We start from the raw sequence: 16,293 nt of genomic DNA, 5'->3' as shown, positions 1-16,293 counted from the left end.
ACTGTACATCAGGGCAGGCTGGCAACAGTAGTCTTGTTTCTGTTGCTCTTACAGGACAAGGGCCTCTATTTCCCATCTGGTTGAGTTTCTTTTTCTGGGTCTCTGGTGATGTCATCAAGAAATGCCAGTGGTGAAGGACCATTATAAGGCAACTAAGGAGTCAACATCATGTGCCAGGAGTGTCATATGCAAACCTGTTTGACTTCACAGCTCCCCTGTCAACTCCAGTTGAGTTTGAGTTCCAGCACCTAGGTCTGTTGGTTACCACTGGCCCACTACTCCCTGAATGAATATCTGGTCCCTTCCTGACTGCACCCTAAGTGGAGAAGCAATGGCTACTGGCTGCACCCTAAGTAGAGAAGCAATGGTTATAGCTCAGGATGTCATGAGAAGGGGTGGGGGTGCACTGAAAAAGGCCAGCTCCGTCCATCACAGAGGAGGATTGTCAAAATGACGCGTCAGCCAAAGCCCATCACTACAGCATCAACTGAACATGTGAGGAGCTTTTAATAAGGGTAATTTCCCTGAGGTGACAGTACCACTGGGCAGGCTTTCACAGAAGGGACATGTTTGAGGTTGGGCTTCAAAGGGAGCATAACTTCTACAGCCCCTTTGAGGTGAATGAACATGATTCAGACTCTGCCCTGTGGTCTTAGTATGTACTCAGTATGAGGGGGTCATCGATTGGGTGGTTGTACCTTGTGGAATAATATCAAGAAGGATACTAAGGGAAATATAATGTTTGTAAATATCCCTTAAAATTGAAATATAAAAATAATATGTTAAAGGATCTAGGCTCAGTGGTAGAGCCAGTGCTTAGTATCAATGAGGGTCTGGATTTTATCCCCAGCACCAAAGAAAATTAACTAGTTCAGAATTAAAAGTAAGAACTGGGCACAGTGGTGCATGCTTGTAAAGCCAGCACTTAGAAGGTGGGGGCAGGAAGGTCAGGAGTTCAATGCCAGCCTTAACTACACAGTAAGGTTAAGGCCAGATAGGGCTACAAGAGGTGGTATCTCAAATAGGCAAGAATAACTTGTAGTAAAGGAATATTCAATCACAGGGTGTACATCACAGTGACTGGAAGATTTCAGTAAAGTATTTTGTTTTCATTAAAAGGACAGTCTCCATATGTCAGCATATGAAGCTCTTCCATGCAGCCCAGAGTCAGGTTATTGAGTGGAAAGTGATTCTGTTGATATCAGAAATTGAATATGAATATGAATCAAATCCTTTCTCCCTCTTATTAGCAGAAAGATACTGTACCAGTACAGTCCTGCCAGCCAATCTGGAGACCCAGGTCTGCATCAGATGGGAACAGATTATTCTGAGCTAGGAGGTTCAGGCTTACCCCTCCCCGCTCCCCTGACCCCTGCCGCCACACACACACACACATACACAGCAGACACTGAAGAATGAATGGCCTCTCACTCTGCCCTCACCTGTATGACAGAGCCTCCGCCGAGGCAGAGCTCTTGGCCTGAGGACATTGACTCTCCTCCCCAGCCTCTTCACTGGACATCCCTCTTCTGCTCTCTGGCCTCTGCACAGCAGCCACAACAGTGCATAGTGGGAGGGCATTAGGATGATGACCCCTGGTCACTGTTGTCCCGCCTCCATCAAAATGAGCAAACATCACTTTTATGAACAACAACAACAAAAAATCACCCCATTGTATTCCATGCTATGCTGTTTCAGAGCTTTTTGAGGCCGTTTTCCAATACAGACCATTTATCCTGTGTTCAGGTTCTTAGAAAACATACTTTCATTTGACCCTGTTAGAGGGTCTTAGCAGAATTCTAATTAAAATATTTGATTTAGAAATGCCTTCTCTTTAGACCTTATTAGTAACCCAATAAACTAAAACATCAAAATGCATTGTTTATTTTGACACTTTGTCAGGTAAAGATACACGGGGGGGAGGGTGGGAAGAACATGATTATCAGAGCTGAAAATGGTGTGCCTTTTTAGGAACCAGTTTGGCATTACAATCTCATGAGCCATAAAAACTGTTTGTATCTCAGCTTCCTGAGTAGTGTAACCTTAAACACTGGCCTAACCAAAGGGATTTAAAATAAGAACAAAGGTTCCATTAGCACCAAAACAGGGGTGGCTCCCCTAGTGTGGGCTGAACGGGCCCATTTACCCATTTCTGCATCACAGAACAGAACAGTATCACAGAAACAAGGGGGAGATTTCCAGCTCTTGTCCATCAATCTCTCCAGGTGTCAAGGAAGAAGGCTGCTGGTCTGGGCAGTATCACCATGGCTCCGCTGCTTCCCAGGGTTACATCACAGGCTAGAAGAAAGCATACATAGGCACGTCTGCTTTTCCTCTGACAGTATTTATACATCAGCAAGTTGACTTCAGTGTTGAGCCGAACCATTTGACCCAGGGCCAGATGCTTAGACGGGGCAGAATGAAGACTATGGGGAAACAGAAAAATAGAAAATTATAAATGTAAAAGGACTTGAACTCCTGGATTCCAGTGATCCTCTTCCCTTAGCCTCTTACAAAGCTGGGGCCACAAATGCATCCCAGCTTATGTATAAAATTTAAATACGAGCTGGGCAGTGGTGGCGCATGCCTTTAATCCCAGCACTCGGGAGGCAGAGGCAGGCGGACCTCTGTGAGTTCGAGACCAGCCTGGTCTACAAGAGCTAGTTCCAGGACAGGCTCCAAAGCCACAGAGAAACCCTGTCTCGAAAAATCAAAATAAATAAATAAATAAAATTTAAATATGACTGTGGTAAAGTGCTTGCCTAGCATGCATAAGGCCTGGGTTCAATCCCCAGTACTGGGGAAGGAAAAAGAAAGCTAAATGAATCAAATTGTAAAATTATACATAGGACATAAACTGTGACCATGCTTTTTAGTGGTACTTAAAACATCTAGTTAAATTTCTAAAACGTAGTGACTTTCATATGAATTATTGAGGCGGATGGCGTGACAAGTAATTTAGATTATCTGTACAAAGATGTCAGACAATAGCCGAGGAGAGTCTGGGAACAAAGCCCAAACTCAGGCTCGGTGATTCTGGGGAACGGTGCTGTTCTTGTTCTAAGAGGAAAGTATTTTCAGCCTAGAATTCCCTGTCCAAGCATGATAGTAGAAAGAGGATTTTTCTGTATGAACACATCTGGAAATGTTTCTCCTCTACAGCCTTTCTCAAGAATGTTCTCCAGGGAGATGGGGTGTAACCCTACAGTTGATCAGAGGTTCTGGGGGATTCCTGGGGCAGGAAGACTTCTTTGAATAATAGAAATGGCTAAGAGCTTCAGAGTTTGAAAAGGAGAAAGCGAGCAGCAATACAAGGACCAGACCCTCTCTGTAGGAGGACAGAAAAGCAGCAGGCTGCAAGGAGTTAGGGATTTCACACCAGCTCCAGGATGAATAAAACAAGCAAAAACCAGATGATGGAGGGGCCGTTCTCTCAGTCAGAGAAGTCACCAGTCAGCACAGACTACAGGAGAAAAGCAAGGAAAGAGTGGGATTCAGTCTCAGCAAGCTGTCCTCTGACTGCCGCAGGCTCACCATGATGTGAGCACACTAACTAAATAGTGCTGTGAGAAAATCACAGCCACCTGGAAGTCGCTACAGGAAATAATGACAAACTAGAAAGCAGTTGTCTTGAGAGTTAGGACCGGGGAAGAAACAGTTTTTCATTTGGTTATATGTAACTACCTTCACGTATGACTTTGGTAGTTTTTTAAAGACTAGGTCTCACTATGTAGCCCTATCTGGCCTCAAACTCATAATCCTCCTGCCTCAGTCAGAAGTGCATCAGTGCCACACCCAGTTTGATTGTCATTTGTGACATTGTGAAGAAACACAACGTGGTGAATATTGTAAATCTTGAAAAGGCCACAAGTGAAACTTTGTCTTTAGTCAGATGTCAGTCAGTGTTGTTTTCCTCAGTGGCGGTCGTAACCTGCTACCCTTGCCTTGCCGAGACAGAGCTGGTCTGCACGGTTGACATGGCATTGCTTGTTTCCTCACAGTGGGCAATCTGCAGTGTCCACGCTGTCCCTGCTCTCATCCCTTGTCTTTGTCTTTCTGATACAGAAACGAAATCTCTTGTTGGCATTTGAAGCAGCTGAAAGTGTGGGCATCAAACCCAGTCTGGTATGTATCCTGTTTTGTACCTTTTTGATACTTTTTTCCTAATTCATGAGAAAGAACTTCCTGCTACCCACTAAACTGATAAAGGATACCCAGGTCCGTTTGCAGATCTGTCCCTCAGGAGTCCTAATATGGTCAGAATTCCAGCTGGCCGGAAAGGATGTATGCTCAGGGGTTTGTTTGTCTCTGTTTCCTTATCATCATCATCATCATCATCATCATCATCATCATCATCATTATTATTTATGTTTGTGGGTGTTTTACCTGCTAGTGGTCTGTGTACCCCATGTCTGGTGCCTGTATAGACCAAAAGAGGTTGCTGGATCCCCTAAAACTAGACTTAGAGATGACTGTGAGCTGCCATGTGGATGCTAGGAATCAAACCCAGGTCCTTTGGAAGAGCTACCAATTCTCTTCATTGCTAAGCCATCTATCTCTCTAGCTCTGGACTCAGAGTTCTTGAAATTAAGATTTCATTATGAATAAATTGCACTTCTGACAAAACAGTGAGCTAAATTGTTATTAAAATTCTCTTGTTCAAATCAACATGCAATCTCAGTGAAATGTCTTTTTTAAAGAAATGTCACCAGGGCATTGTGGCACAAACTTTTAGCCTTAGCACTTGGGAGGCAGAGACAGGCAGATTTCTATGAGTTCAAAACCAGCCTGGTCTACATGGTGAGTTCCAGGACAACCATGGCTGCACAAAGGCACCCTGTCTTTAAAAAAAAAAAAAGTATAGAAAAATAACTACATAGCCGGGCGGTGGTGGCGCACGCCTTTAATCCCAGCACTCGGGAGGCAGAGGCAGGCCGATCTCTGTGAGTTCGAGACCAGCCTGGTCTACAAGAGCTAGTTCCAGGACAGGCTCCAAAACCACAGAGAAACCCTGTCTCGAAAAACCAAAAAAAGAAAAAAGAAAAATAACTACATATCAGAAACATAAAATAAAGTGAAAACCGAAGCTGTGAGTTAAGAATCAGACATTGTGAGAACTGCACCTGCTCCTGGAGAGATGCTGAGGCTTGCCTTGGAGGTGGGGTGGATTAAAAGGCCAGATGAGGTTTGGAACCCAGATTTCTGTCTGGAGCATCTAGCTAAATGGTAGGATGCAGGAAGCACCTATTGTTTAATGGTTACTGAAATATGCACAAGCCAAGATTACAAAGCAGACAGGAACGGGATTGAGTTTTCTAGCCAACAGGTACACCAAATGAGAGTGGGGATTACCTGCCAGAACTGGGGGTAACAAATGTTAACTGTTTAAACCTAGCAGGCAGGTAAGAGGCACTGGGGAGATGGCTCTGTGGGTAAAGTCCGACTGGGCAGGCACAGCAGCATGAGATCTATAGTGCCCTATAAAAAGCCAGGTGTGTAATCCCAGTGCCGGGAGGTTCTTGTTGGCTGTGAGCTCCTGTTGGCCTGAGGGCACCTGTTGCCAAAAGTGGAGAGGGACTAAGGAAGACCTGGATGCCAGCTTTGGACCTCGGCACACCTGTACACCAACACACAGCACATGCACACATACTAAAACGTTTAAGAGAACATACATGGTGGTACATTTCTAATCCTGGTTTTCTGGAGCTGAGACTTCGCGTGGCTCTTGAAGTCAAGCCCAGCCTGTACAACACAGGGACTCCATCCAGCTCCAAAAACGAGAGAGAGAGAGAGAGAGAGAGAGAGAGAGAGAGAGAGAGAGAGAGAGAGAGAGAGAGAGAACAAAGAAGATGAAGAGGAGTAGAAACCAGGGAGGGTCATAGTGCTATAAATATAAGGGAGGGAGATTTAGAAAAGACTCACGTCTGTTCCTGGAGCTGTTTGAGTCGAAGCCTCAGCCCTCCCAGCCCTAACAAGCTAAACTCAACCATCCTCAGGAAGCCATTTAAACAGATAAATAATCATGAAAGCAGGGAAACGGGGGATTTATACAATGTCGCCATACTGGGGACATAGAGGCCCCGTGACCCCTACACGAACACTCCCGGTTCATCTTCAGGGCCCTGACAAGAGGCTTAGACTTAGACAGCGTGCAAGAGACATTTAATTAAGCAGTCCTGGCGTGTCCTCCTGCCAGTCAGTACCCACCACTGCCTAGTGTCAGTCTCCCTGCCAGGTGGTCTCACAAGCTGACAGACTTGTATGGATAGTTCACCAAGACCAGTTCCTTCTCCTGCTGCTGGCGCCAGCCTCCATCCTTCCCTCGTCCCAGCAAGAGATTTCTGGAGAAATTACAATTCCTAGGGGATCAATGTTTAAATAGGCCAATATCCAAAGAGACCTGCACAAGGATCTTTTTAGAATATTTTTGTTACCACCAGGAAGGTTACACAAAGCTATTAGAAATGAAAATTTGGAAGGGGGAAAAGACCATGGATGGGTTGCCAAACTGGTTAGATATAGCAAAGGAGAAAGATGGTGGATTCACAGTAAACATAAGGAAACCATCCCACAGGCTGAATAGACAATGAAGGGTTGAAAACCAGGAGAGAACGTTTATTGGTTAATGTGTATTTAGTTTCTAGAATGGAAAAGCCAACAAACAGCAAGTTTGAGGCCATTGTAGGCTACATGAAACCCTGTCTCAAAAATAAAATACAAATAAATAAATAAATAAATAAATAAATAAATAAATATTATGGAGTGGGAAAAAGAGATAACACTTAGTAGTAATCAATCTGGAATCTACTTCTGGGCTTCCTGTTTACAACAACAATGAAAATCTCATTAAGCAACTGCTAATTGGCTTTCCAGTTCTTGAAGCTTCTTATATAACTTTCAGTATAATTGGTCAAAGGTTATTAATTACTGTTGTTACTTCAGGATGGTTGTAGCTTTAAAATGCCAAGCGTAACCCAATGTATTGTGTGCGTGCGTGTGTGTGTGTGTGTGTGTGTGTGTATGTGTGTAGTGCTAGGCTGGCTTTGATATCACTATGAGAATGACCTTGAACTTCTGATCCTCCTGCCTCTGCCTTCTAAGTGCTGTGTTTGTAGACACGTACCACCACACTATGTGTGGCCAAAGTTTTTTTGTTGTTTTAATCCACATACAATCAAGGAAAAAAGGACAGTCAGGAAAATATAAGCTGAAATAACACTAAGATGTAAGTCTGTAGCCTTCCAAGGCTGGAGGACTTGGAGAAATGTAAAGGGAAGGAGGTGTGGAGACAGCAGCGCTATGAATGATATCATGCCGATATTAAATTGAAACAGAATGGACAGTTAAGTAGCAGCACCAATACCCTTCAAATATCAAATAGAAGTACTCTCTAAACCTTACTCAAAAAGTAGAATGCTAAACATTCAAGAAGTCAAATCCAGTGGAGAAAAGTCTCAGCAGTTAAGAGTGCACTACTCTTGCAGAGGACTCAAGTTTCGCTCTCAGCACCCATGCTGGGCAGCTTACAGCCTTCTGTAACTTCGCTTTCAGGGACTCTGACACCCCCTTTTTTGGCCTCTTCAGTCACCGCACTCTTGTGCAGAAACCTACATTCAAACACACACATATATACATATTCAAGAAATATTAAAGATAAGTCTTAAAAATAAAGTTTTTTGAGTATCTGTATAAGCACATACACGTTTTAGGGTAAATAGATAAGCAAGGAAGATTCCTTCAAAGTGAAGCTCTGTCGTGTACCTCGAGCTTTAGAACACATTCCTGCCCGGCCACCATGAAATGGGCGTCTTAAGCCAACATCATCATCTGGACCAGAAGAATTGGGCAAACACCCGCAGCATCATCGCGATTGCTTCAGAGCAGCTCTGGTGTGTTCTCCAGAGCTAGCCGTCTGTGGCTTGGTGAGGGTTCACTGTGGCCTTAGTCACTTTGTCCGTGACGCACCGCTTACTCGGGGGCCTGTGTAGGGTAGTCACTGCACAAGACTGAACTCCCGAAAGCAGGAGCTCCAAAAGCCTTGAGAGTCCGGAAAGTGAGGTCAGCTACTTTTTATAGTTTTACCGTCTTAATCATTCTAAGTGGTGTGAAGTACCTTCACGCTGTGTAGCAATCATTGCCACCCTCCCAGTGTAAAATTCTTATCTTGCAAAATCGAAACTCTAAATCTGTTAAACATTAACTCCCCACCCCCGCCCTCAGCCTGGCCGCCACTGTTCTGTTCTCAGACTCTGAAAGCTCACCTGTTTCAGACACCCCATGTAAGTGTATTTGCCCGCCGTCTCTGTCTCATGTTTGGCTTATGTGGCATAGTGTAAGGTCCTCAAAGTCTATCTGTTAGAACCTCCTTCCTCATTAAGGCAAATGATATGGTTATACCTTGTTCTGGGTGTCTGTTCATCTGTCCTGAAACACTACAGTGCCACTGTAGTTAAGTTCGTCTCGGCAAATGCTACTGTGAACCTGGGTGCACAAGCGCCTTCTCTCTTTATCGCTAAAGGCCCTTAGAACAACGCCAGGTCGTAGACTGTTTGTAGCAAGTATGTGCAAAGAAATGAATAAAAGAAGAAGCCATACACACTACATAGCAGGAGTACGTGACCAAGAAAAACCACTCGTCTCATGGCCAAATATCAAAAGAAGAAAAGGAAGGGGTGTGGCTCTTGTCCCAGGATCCTTCAAAGACCAAAGGACGGTTCATTAGGCCCCAACTTTCAAAGGTTCTACAGTTTCTCAAGAATATTGATCTAAGCCGGGCAGCGGTGGCGCACGCCTTTAATCCCAGCACTTGGGAGGCAGAGGCAGGCGGATCTCTGTGAGTTCGAGGCCAGCCTGGTCTACAAGAGCTAGTTCCAGGACAGGAACCAAAAGCTACAGAGAAACCCTGTCTCGAAAAAAAAAAAAAAAAGAATATTGATCTAGAAGTGAACACTTAAGTGTATGTGTCCAGCTGTAGTTGAAGCTCTAAGTGCTGTTGTTTAAAGACAATAGGTAGGAAGCTTTAAAACCTTAAATATGAGGCTTTTGGGCTCTGTAGTTGGAAGCATTTATGGCCCTGGCAAAAGACCTGAGTTCGTTTCACAGAGCCCACACAGAGATAGGCAAACCAGAATGTCTGACGCCTTCTTCTGGCTGCTATAGGTGCTGCACACACTGTGTACAGACACACATACAGGCAAATAAATAAACAGATATTAAAAATAAATAAATATTCAAAACATCAAATACATAGATCAAATAAAATATTTTTAAAATCAAAAAAAAAAAGAAGAAGAAGAAGAAGAAGTCATAGTGCGTTTCTAGGTTTTGGTTGGGTTTTGTGTTTTTTTTTTAAGTTTCATTTATTTTTATTTTATGGGTATGAGTGTTTTGCCTGTGTGTGTGTGTGTGTGTGTGTGTGTGTGTGCGCGCACGCGCGCGCGCATGCACACATGGACTCACACCACATATGTGCCTAGTGCCCATAAAGGCCAGAAGATGGCATCCGATTCCCTGGAACTGGAGGTACAGATGGTTGTAAGTCACCATGTGGGCGCTGGAAACTGAACCCAGGTCCTCTGGAAGAGAAGCCAGTGCTCCTAACTGCTGAGCCGTCTCTCCTGCCCCAGTGTACATTTCTAGTGTTCTTTATAAGTTCATCAGCAACACGGTACTAAGGAATTCTTATCCAGTATTTTCAAAGTCAAGTTCATGCTCATTCTGACTGGGGAATTTTTATATTCCATTTTATTTGTTCTGCCTTCACATTGAGTAGGAGAAGAAGATATCTCCTAGATTCAATGCTACCTAGAGCTCCTCTTTATCTCCTGTTCAAAACAACACCTCCATTCACGCATGTGGTGGACAGGCAGAAATACAAGCAGAACACCCATAAAATTTAAAAGAAAAACAAAAACACCTCCAGTGTCTTGTCAGGAACTGCCGTGTGGGCCAGCAAGGTGGCTTGGTAGGTAAAGTTTCTTGCCTGATGGCCTGGATTCAGTCACTGGGGTCCACATGAGGGAAGGGAAGAACTGACTCCTGCAAGTTTCTCTCTGACCTCCACATGTACGCCACGACATGCACCTGTGACACACACAGGCACTCACACACATTGAGTGAGTGAGTATCTTCTGGTAGAATCAAAGAATTATCCATAAATGCTATGTCTGTTTTATGTTATTATAGTGCTTTAACAGCAAGAGTGTTTTGTCGCTTGCCTCAAGTAATGTCATTGTCATTGTTTGGGTTTAGCTGCTTCTGTAGCACCTGTCTCCTTGTTGTGTTTTGTTTTGATTAGTTTTGCTGTGGGGTAGGTCTTTGAGACAGACTTTCACTGCATCATCGAGACTGGCCCTTTCATCTGCTGTATTACACAGGACAAGCAGGAGAGTCCATCTTTGTCTTAGTCCTGATTTGAGGGAGAAAAGCATTGTCTTACACAATTAAGTGAGTTTAGCTATTGGGTTAGGGAGTACATACCCTTTAGTGTATAAAATAAGTTAGCTTCTCTGTTTTGTTTTTTGTCATGAACAGATTCTGAAGTTTGTTGATCTTATTTTTCTCAGTCTGTTAATATGCTAATGTTGATTTAAAAGCATTGAGCCAGCTTTACATTCCTCGGACGAGCCTTATTTAATCATAATACTTTATAGATTAATGAATTCAGTTTTCTAACATTTTTTTCAAATTGCCAGTAGCTTTGTGTCTATTTATCTGAGAAGCTGACGTACAGTTTTCTTGTAGTGTCTTTGTCTAGCTCTGGTTGTAGGCTAGCCTCACCTCACAGGATGAGTTGCAAAACATTCTCTTGTCTTCCGTTTTTGGAGACTAAATAACTAATATTAGTTCTTCTATGTGTGTTTGGTGAAATCATATTGACCTGGGTTTGGGCTGTTAACTGTTAATTTAAGTAAATCTCATGTGTGGTGAAATTATTACTAAGACAGCCTCCCTCCCTCCCCTTGAAACATGCAAAACATTTCTTCAAAGATTTTCAGATGTGGTGTTAATAATGTAACAGATATTTTTGATTCAGTAATTGCTAATATGAAATGGACTGAGTTAAACTGTGACTAGTAGCTGTACTTCCAACTTGTCTGAAACTAAAGACCTCTTCCTCTACAGAAAGGAAAGTTTTCAGTCCCTCTTGAGTTCCTAGGCATGTCTTCAGGCTGCCCTTCCTTCTCAAAGCTCACCTGCCTCCCAATCAGCACTGTTCTCTGTGTAGCCCAGGCTGTCCTAGAGCTCACTGTCTAGACCAGGCTGACCTTGAATTCAGAGATCCCCCTGCCTCTGCTTTCCCACTGGACTCTGTCACTCTTTATCATGTGTCCCTGCTGTCATTAGCAATCTCTGCTCTAAGACTTCATTTTTTTTCTTTTAAGAATGTTTCTGGGCAGACTTGTGTGTGGAAGGTCCGTCTCTCTTGCTTCCTTTGTGCCCTTCCTGGCAGGTCAGATCATGACGTGCTGATCATTTTAGCCTGACTGGGGAGCAGAGCAGGAGAGAAAAGTCAGATGTTAACTTGTGACTGGTCGGCAGGATTTACCAGGCACAGATGTGCTCTGTTCAGCCTCTTTTTCCTTTGCACCTCTGCTTCTGGCTCATGTTTGGTTACAACCACAGCAGACTCCACATCCGATCCCAGCGTTAATAATTAAGCGTCTTCTAGAGAGCCGGGCGCCTATCCTTCCCACCTGCCTTATCACTGTTGGCCTGGCCTTACGTGCAAAATTAGCCCCCAACAGGTAGTAAATTAATAAAACTAAATAAATAGAAAAAAATCACTCAACTAGAGGGGGAGAGAAAGAAAGGAAAGAAAAAAAAAGCAAAGAAAGAAAAGCCCATATGCTAAGAGATATTAACCCTAGTAAAGCACATGGTTTAAGTTGGCTCAAGGTGTCGGTGGTAACCCCATGACTAGCTCTCCAGGAACTAATTTGACATTGCGAAGTGCAATGTATTGGAAGTGAAGGGACACTACGGATAGCGCACACCCACGGAAGTACAGTTGTGTGGGAAATCCTACACAAGAATGCCCATGGGAAAGACACGGGATGTGTGAAAGCATGCCCACTGTGGTGGGAGCCTAGGAAACTGGGCTTACATTCATATGCACATTATTAAACCAGAAGCCTTCTGATGTGGAAGCTCAGGTGACTGTAAAAAGCTGTAATGAAAGTAATAGGAAGTCCTGTCTTTGGTCTTTGAAAGGGACATACCCTCCCAGGAAAAGCTGCTAAGAAGCCTAACTCAGCACATTAGCATGGCCTGTGTTTGCCTACACTTTGGTTCCTGTTAGTGGAAGGTAACAATCCTGATTGGTACCAATCAGTACCAATCCTGTCCTGGATCAGAGTCACTTGGTAAAAGGGGACTGAGATGTCTGTCTTGTGCTGTCCCCTTCCCCTGCAGGAACTCAGTGAGATGCTGTACACAGACCGGCCCGACTGGCAGAGTGTGATGCAGTATGTGGCCCAGATCTACAAGTACTTTGAGACATAAACAGAAGAGCCAGCATCAGCAGCTGCCGCATGGCCTGAAGCTCATCCTGAAGCGCCTGCTCACTGTCCACCATGCCTGCTGTGCCCACCATCTAGCCGTCTGGACCAGCACTCCACTGAGAAGCAGAGGTGGCTCCACCGTGTCCCCATCTCAGATGCAAACATGTCTGGAGCCTATGCTCAGGAATCCTTGTTCCCAATGGGAAGTTTTTAGAGAGGCAGGCCCCGCTTCTCGCACAGTGGGTTCCAAACCCAGGCCCTCTTCTGTGAGACTCCAGAGTGTTGCCAGTCCCATTTGCTGCCCACACATGGCCTACACACTGACAAACAGCACTTCAATCACCGTGTCTTTTTTTCTTCCTCCTCCTTTACTAAAACTTTGCTTTTTTTTTTTTCAAAACTCTGTCCTTACCAGCTGCTTGCCCACCCCCACCAATAAAACAACACTCCACAAAACAGAAAAACAAAAGCAGCTTTTGCTTCTTAGCAACCTGGAAACACACTGATTAGGGAAATAGTATGTCCAGTTCTATGTAACTGAGAACTTAAAGGCACTGCATAGATCTCGCCGTCCCTATTTGATTTCTCGCAAGTGCAAGGAGCACTTAGGTACCTTGCTGAGGGTGCATGAGAGGCCAGCTGGCTTGCTCCTTAACCACAGGGCCTGAGCACAGCACTGGTATCTTGGCTGATGAGATCCGTGACCATTGCACATAGACCCTTCTGCCCTGCTGTTTACAGTCTCATTTACACACATCTTGGCCCAACACAGAGCTCCACACAAGTCTGACGTGTGTGGAGCAGCCTGTGATGGCGAGCTCTGCACATTTGCACAGTTCCGCAGGTTGGGAGGTGTGCCCCTTAGGATTCTGGGTGGACAGAAATATAAACATGTTTTGGCTCCAGACAGGTTTGGCCCTTGGTACTTGTTGGGCCTTTTACATGTGCCTATTGGAAGAAGCTATTAGGAGCGTAAGGGTGACTGTCCTCCAATGCCCCGTTGGTTCCCTAGGAAGCAGCACAGCCCCTCCCTGAGTATCCAAGCCAAGTGGCCCTAGACCAGTGGTTCCCAACCTTCCTAATGCTTGGAGTTCCTCATGCTGTGGTGACCCCAACCATAAAAGTATTTCATTGCTATCATAACTGTAATTTTGCTATTGTTATGAATTGTAGTGTAAATATCTGATATATAGAATTCTGATATGTGACCCCACACAGTCTGAGAACCACTGCTTTAGAAGCGTCTTTCCATTTTTCTTGGACAAATGTGCACTTCATAGCAAATGAGCACGCCCCTTTCTCTGACAGTTGGGTGCGCACAAACACCCATTACTGTTCTAAGTGCCAAATAACCCTAGACTGGTCCTTTGAGAAAGGACCACGCTCATAGCAACCCCTGCGAATGACCACCACAGCTACAATGAATCTCTGCCTGCTTGTCTGAGCCGCTCTGCTGGCCCAGCCCTATCCTTGGAGGACCTAAGTTCTGCCCCTCCCTCCAGTCCATTGCTCTGATAAGTAGCAGCTGGGTGCAGCAGCGCTGATTCTCGAGCTAACGTAACCTCGTGGGGCCACAGACTCCACCTGTAGGCTCCATCTGTAGTTCTTAGCTGTAGCTCAGGGCCGATCCCCTGGGACTCCTGGGAACTGCATGCCTGACTCTCGCATCAGGTGAGTTAGGATAACTGGAACAAAGCAGAGATGCAGTCTGCACATGCTCACAGTTCTCCAGAACTGATGGGCAGCCACGCAGAGAGGGAGGACACTACTCCCTGCCCCTTGTTCTCCCATTAGGAGCTCCTTCATTTCCAGGTGGAAGATGAGGGCTCAGAACCTCCTTGCTGATGAATGTGTCTCCGAAAGCTGGTACTTGGGCTGCCTCCCATACCCGTTGTGTTGACATAATTGATGCTGTACCTCCCCCCACCAGTTGTCTCCAGTCTGCTTTGCCCAGCCATCACAGCAGGGTGGGCAGGAACACTGTCCCACACAACTGGGTGTCGTTTCTTCAGGGGTGATCTCTGGAGCTGTGTAGGAGAGGCCACAGTTAAGGCATGAGAGTTTGGTCTGTCTCTGGTTGTTTTTAGGATGCTAAGAATCTGGGAGCTCTCAGCAGAGCAGCCTCCGTGCTGGTCTCCAGACGCCTTACAGTGGCTGTAAGTAGAGGCACTTTGGGGCCCCAGGTCGCTGTGGACCGGCCAGCTGCATCTGTTCTTGTCCGTTTTCTGCTTGGGGTTTCTCTTGACTGCTGCAGGTCTTGCCAGGGGCGTCGGAGAGGAATGGCATACAGGTACTGCCAGGCAGAGGGTATCCATGACCGATAGAGCTCCAGTTCTCTGTCAAGATGCCACACTACTGCATGTGGAGGTGCAGGGTCTGGGAAGATCTCCAAGTCACAAAAATGAATGTGAGAAACTGACCAGCTAAGAACAGAAGCATGGCGGTGGAGGCAGGGGTGCCTTACTTTTTCTTGTTTTTGTTTGTTTGGTTGGTTGGTTTGGTTTTGGTTTTTTTTCGTTTTGTTGTTGTTTGTTTTGCTTTGTTTTGGGTTTTGTGAAACCGGACCTCCTGTCGCCTGTGCTGGCCTTGAACTCACGGTCTTGCTGCCTCTGTCTCCTGGGTGCTGAGATTAGATACCACACCCAGCTTTGGTGCTTAGCTCCTGCTGTTTTCTTTGTGTCTCTGCAAGCCATCATTCAGAGGATGCTGGAGGCCTCCATAGCCATGTTTCTTCCCATCTGCCCTCAGCTAAAGAGATCTGTAAAATGCAAGACCCTGAGAAGTTAAGACACGTAAAGAAGTCTGGCTCTCAGCACTGCTTGGTGTCTGACGGCAGGTGGTAGCACTAAGGCCGCTGCCCACAGTGGCAATATTCCAAGGCGCATCCATCTTCCTAGTCCTTCTCACTTCCGCATCCATACTTGTCCTTGATTCTCATTCTTCATCCAGTTGTTCCTCAGATTCTGTAGACCATCCAGAATACAAGCCATGGCTAGAAGATAGAAACCCAGGTAGTGCGGCTACCTGTGGCTTCAACTATTCTGGAGATGGAGATGGGAGAATCAGTTGAGCCTGGAAATTTGGGATTAGTTGGCAGAGAGTGTGGGGCTATCCCAAAGCAATCAGCCATCTAGCAATATTGAATATTGGCCATACTGTCTTCCTGTCTCCCATGAGCACCAGCCACATGTCAGTCTCTGACCTCTCTGTCCCCTGCAAACCTGTCCCTGGATGATGGAAATGGAGACCCTTAGGGACAAACCCACTCACCAAATCCAGCAGTTCCTGAGTGTTCTAGTTTGAGATGCCCTACTGCTGGCACCAGTGGGAGAGAGAACCCCCAGATTATTGAAAAGAAGTTTTCCCCAGCATCTGCTGAAGCCCCTGGGCATCTAGGTCCTCCGACAAGGTTGGAGTTCTGACTGGAACCCCCTGAGTAGCTCACTGACTTTAACTACATTAGTTGAATGCACTCGATATACCTGTGGCCTCCTTTCCCTCAAGAGCACACTAGACAGCACCTAGCACTGCCCAGACGTGACATACTGTCAGAGGTGGACAGGGCTCCCAAGGGTAAGGTGTGCCACTGTGTACGATTTCTAATAAATATATTTTGTTTCTATCTCAGTTTGATTCTTTCACCCACTGACGTCAATCAGCATTTTTTTTTTCAAAGCACCAAACTTGCTTTGAGTCAGCTTAAAGCCCTCTCCCTGCCGTTCTTGTCACTTTGCAGTCCCGTCCACAGCTGCCTTGCGATGGCCACAGGTTGTGGGTCATCTTCCAGGAC

General features: G+C 45.4%; 1 protein-coding gene across 3 annotated transcripts in view; it reads left to right on the top strand.

The window, feature by feature from the left end:
- The window catches only part of Specc1 (sperm antigen with calponin homology and coiled-coil domains 1), a 267,140-nt gene extending 251,048 nt beyond the window's left edge, over positions 1-16,092 (top strand). For all 3 annotated transcript variants that reach the window (XM_041664024.1, XM_041664025.1, XM_041664027.1), the window contains 2 exons: positions 4,066-4,125; positions 12,415-16,092. In XM_041664024.1, coding sequence (XP_041519958.1) covers positions 4,066-4,125; positions 12,415-12,504 — 150 coding nt within the window. In that variant the 3' untranslated portion in view covers positions 12,505-16,092. The remainder of the gene's footprint in view (positions 1-4,065; positions 4,126-12,414) is intronic.
- Positions 16,093-16,293: the final 201 nt, after the last annotated feature.

Source organism: Microtus oregoni, unplaced genomic scaffold (genome assembly GCF_018167655.1).
Source record: "Microtus oregoni isolate MIOR12 unplaced genomic scaffold, Mior012 000015F_ref0000493, whole genome shotgun sequence".
NCBI lineage: Eukaryota > Metazoa > Chordata > Mammalia > Rodentia > Cricetidae > Microtus > Microtus oregoni.
The sequence above is the reverse complement of the archived record's forward strand: the minus strand, read 5'-3'. Positions and strand labels throughout refer to the sequence as shown.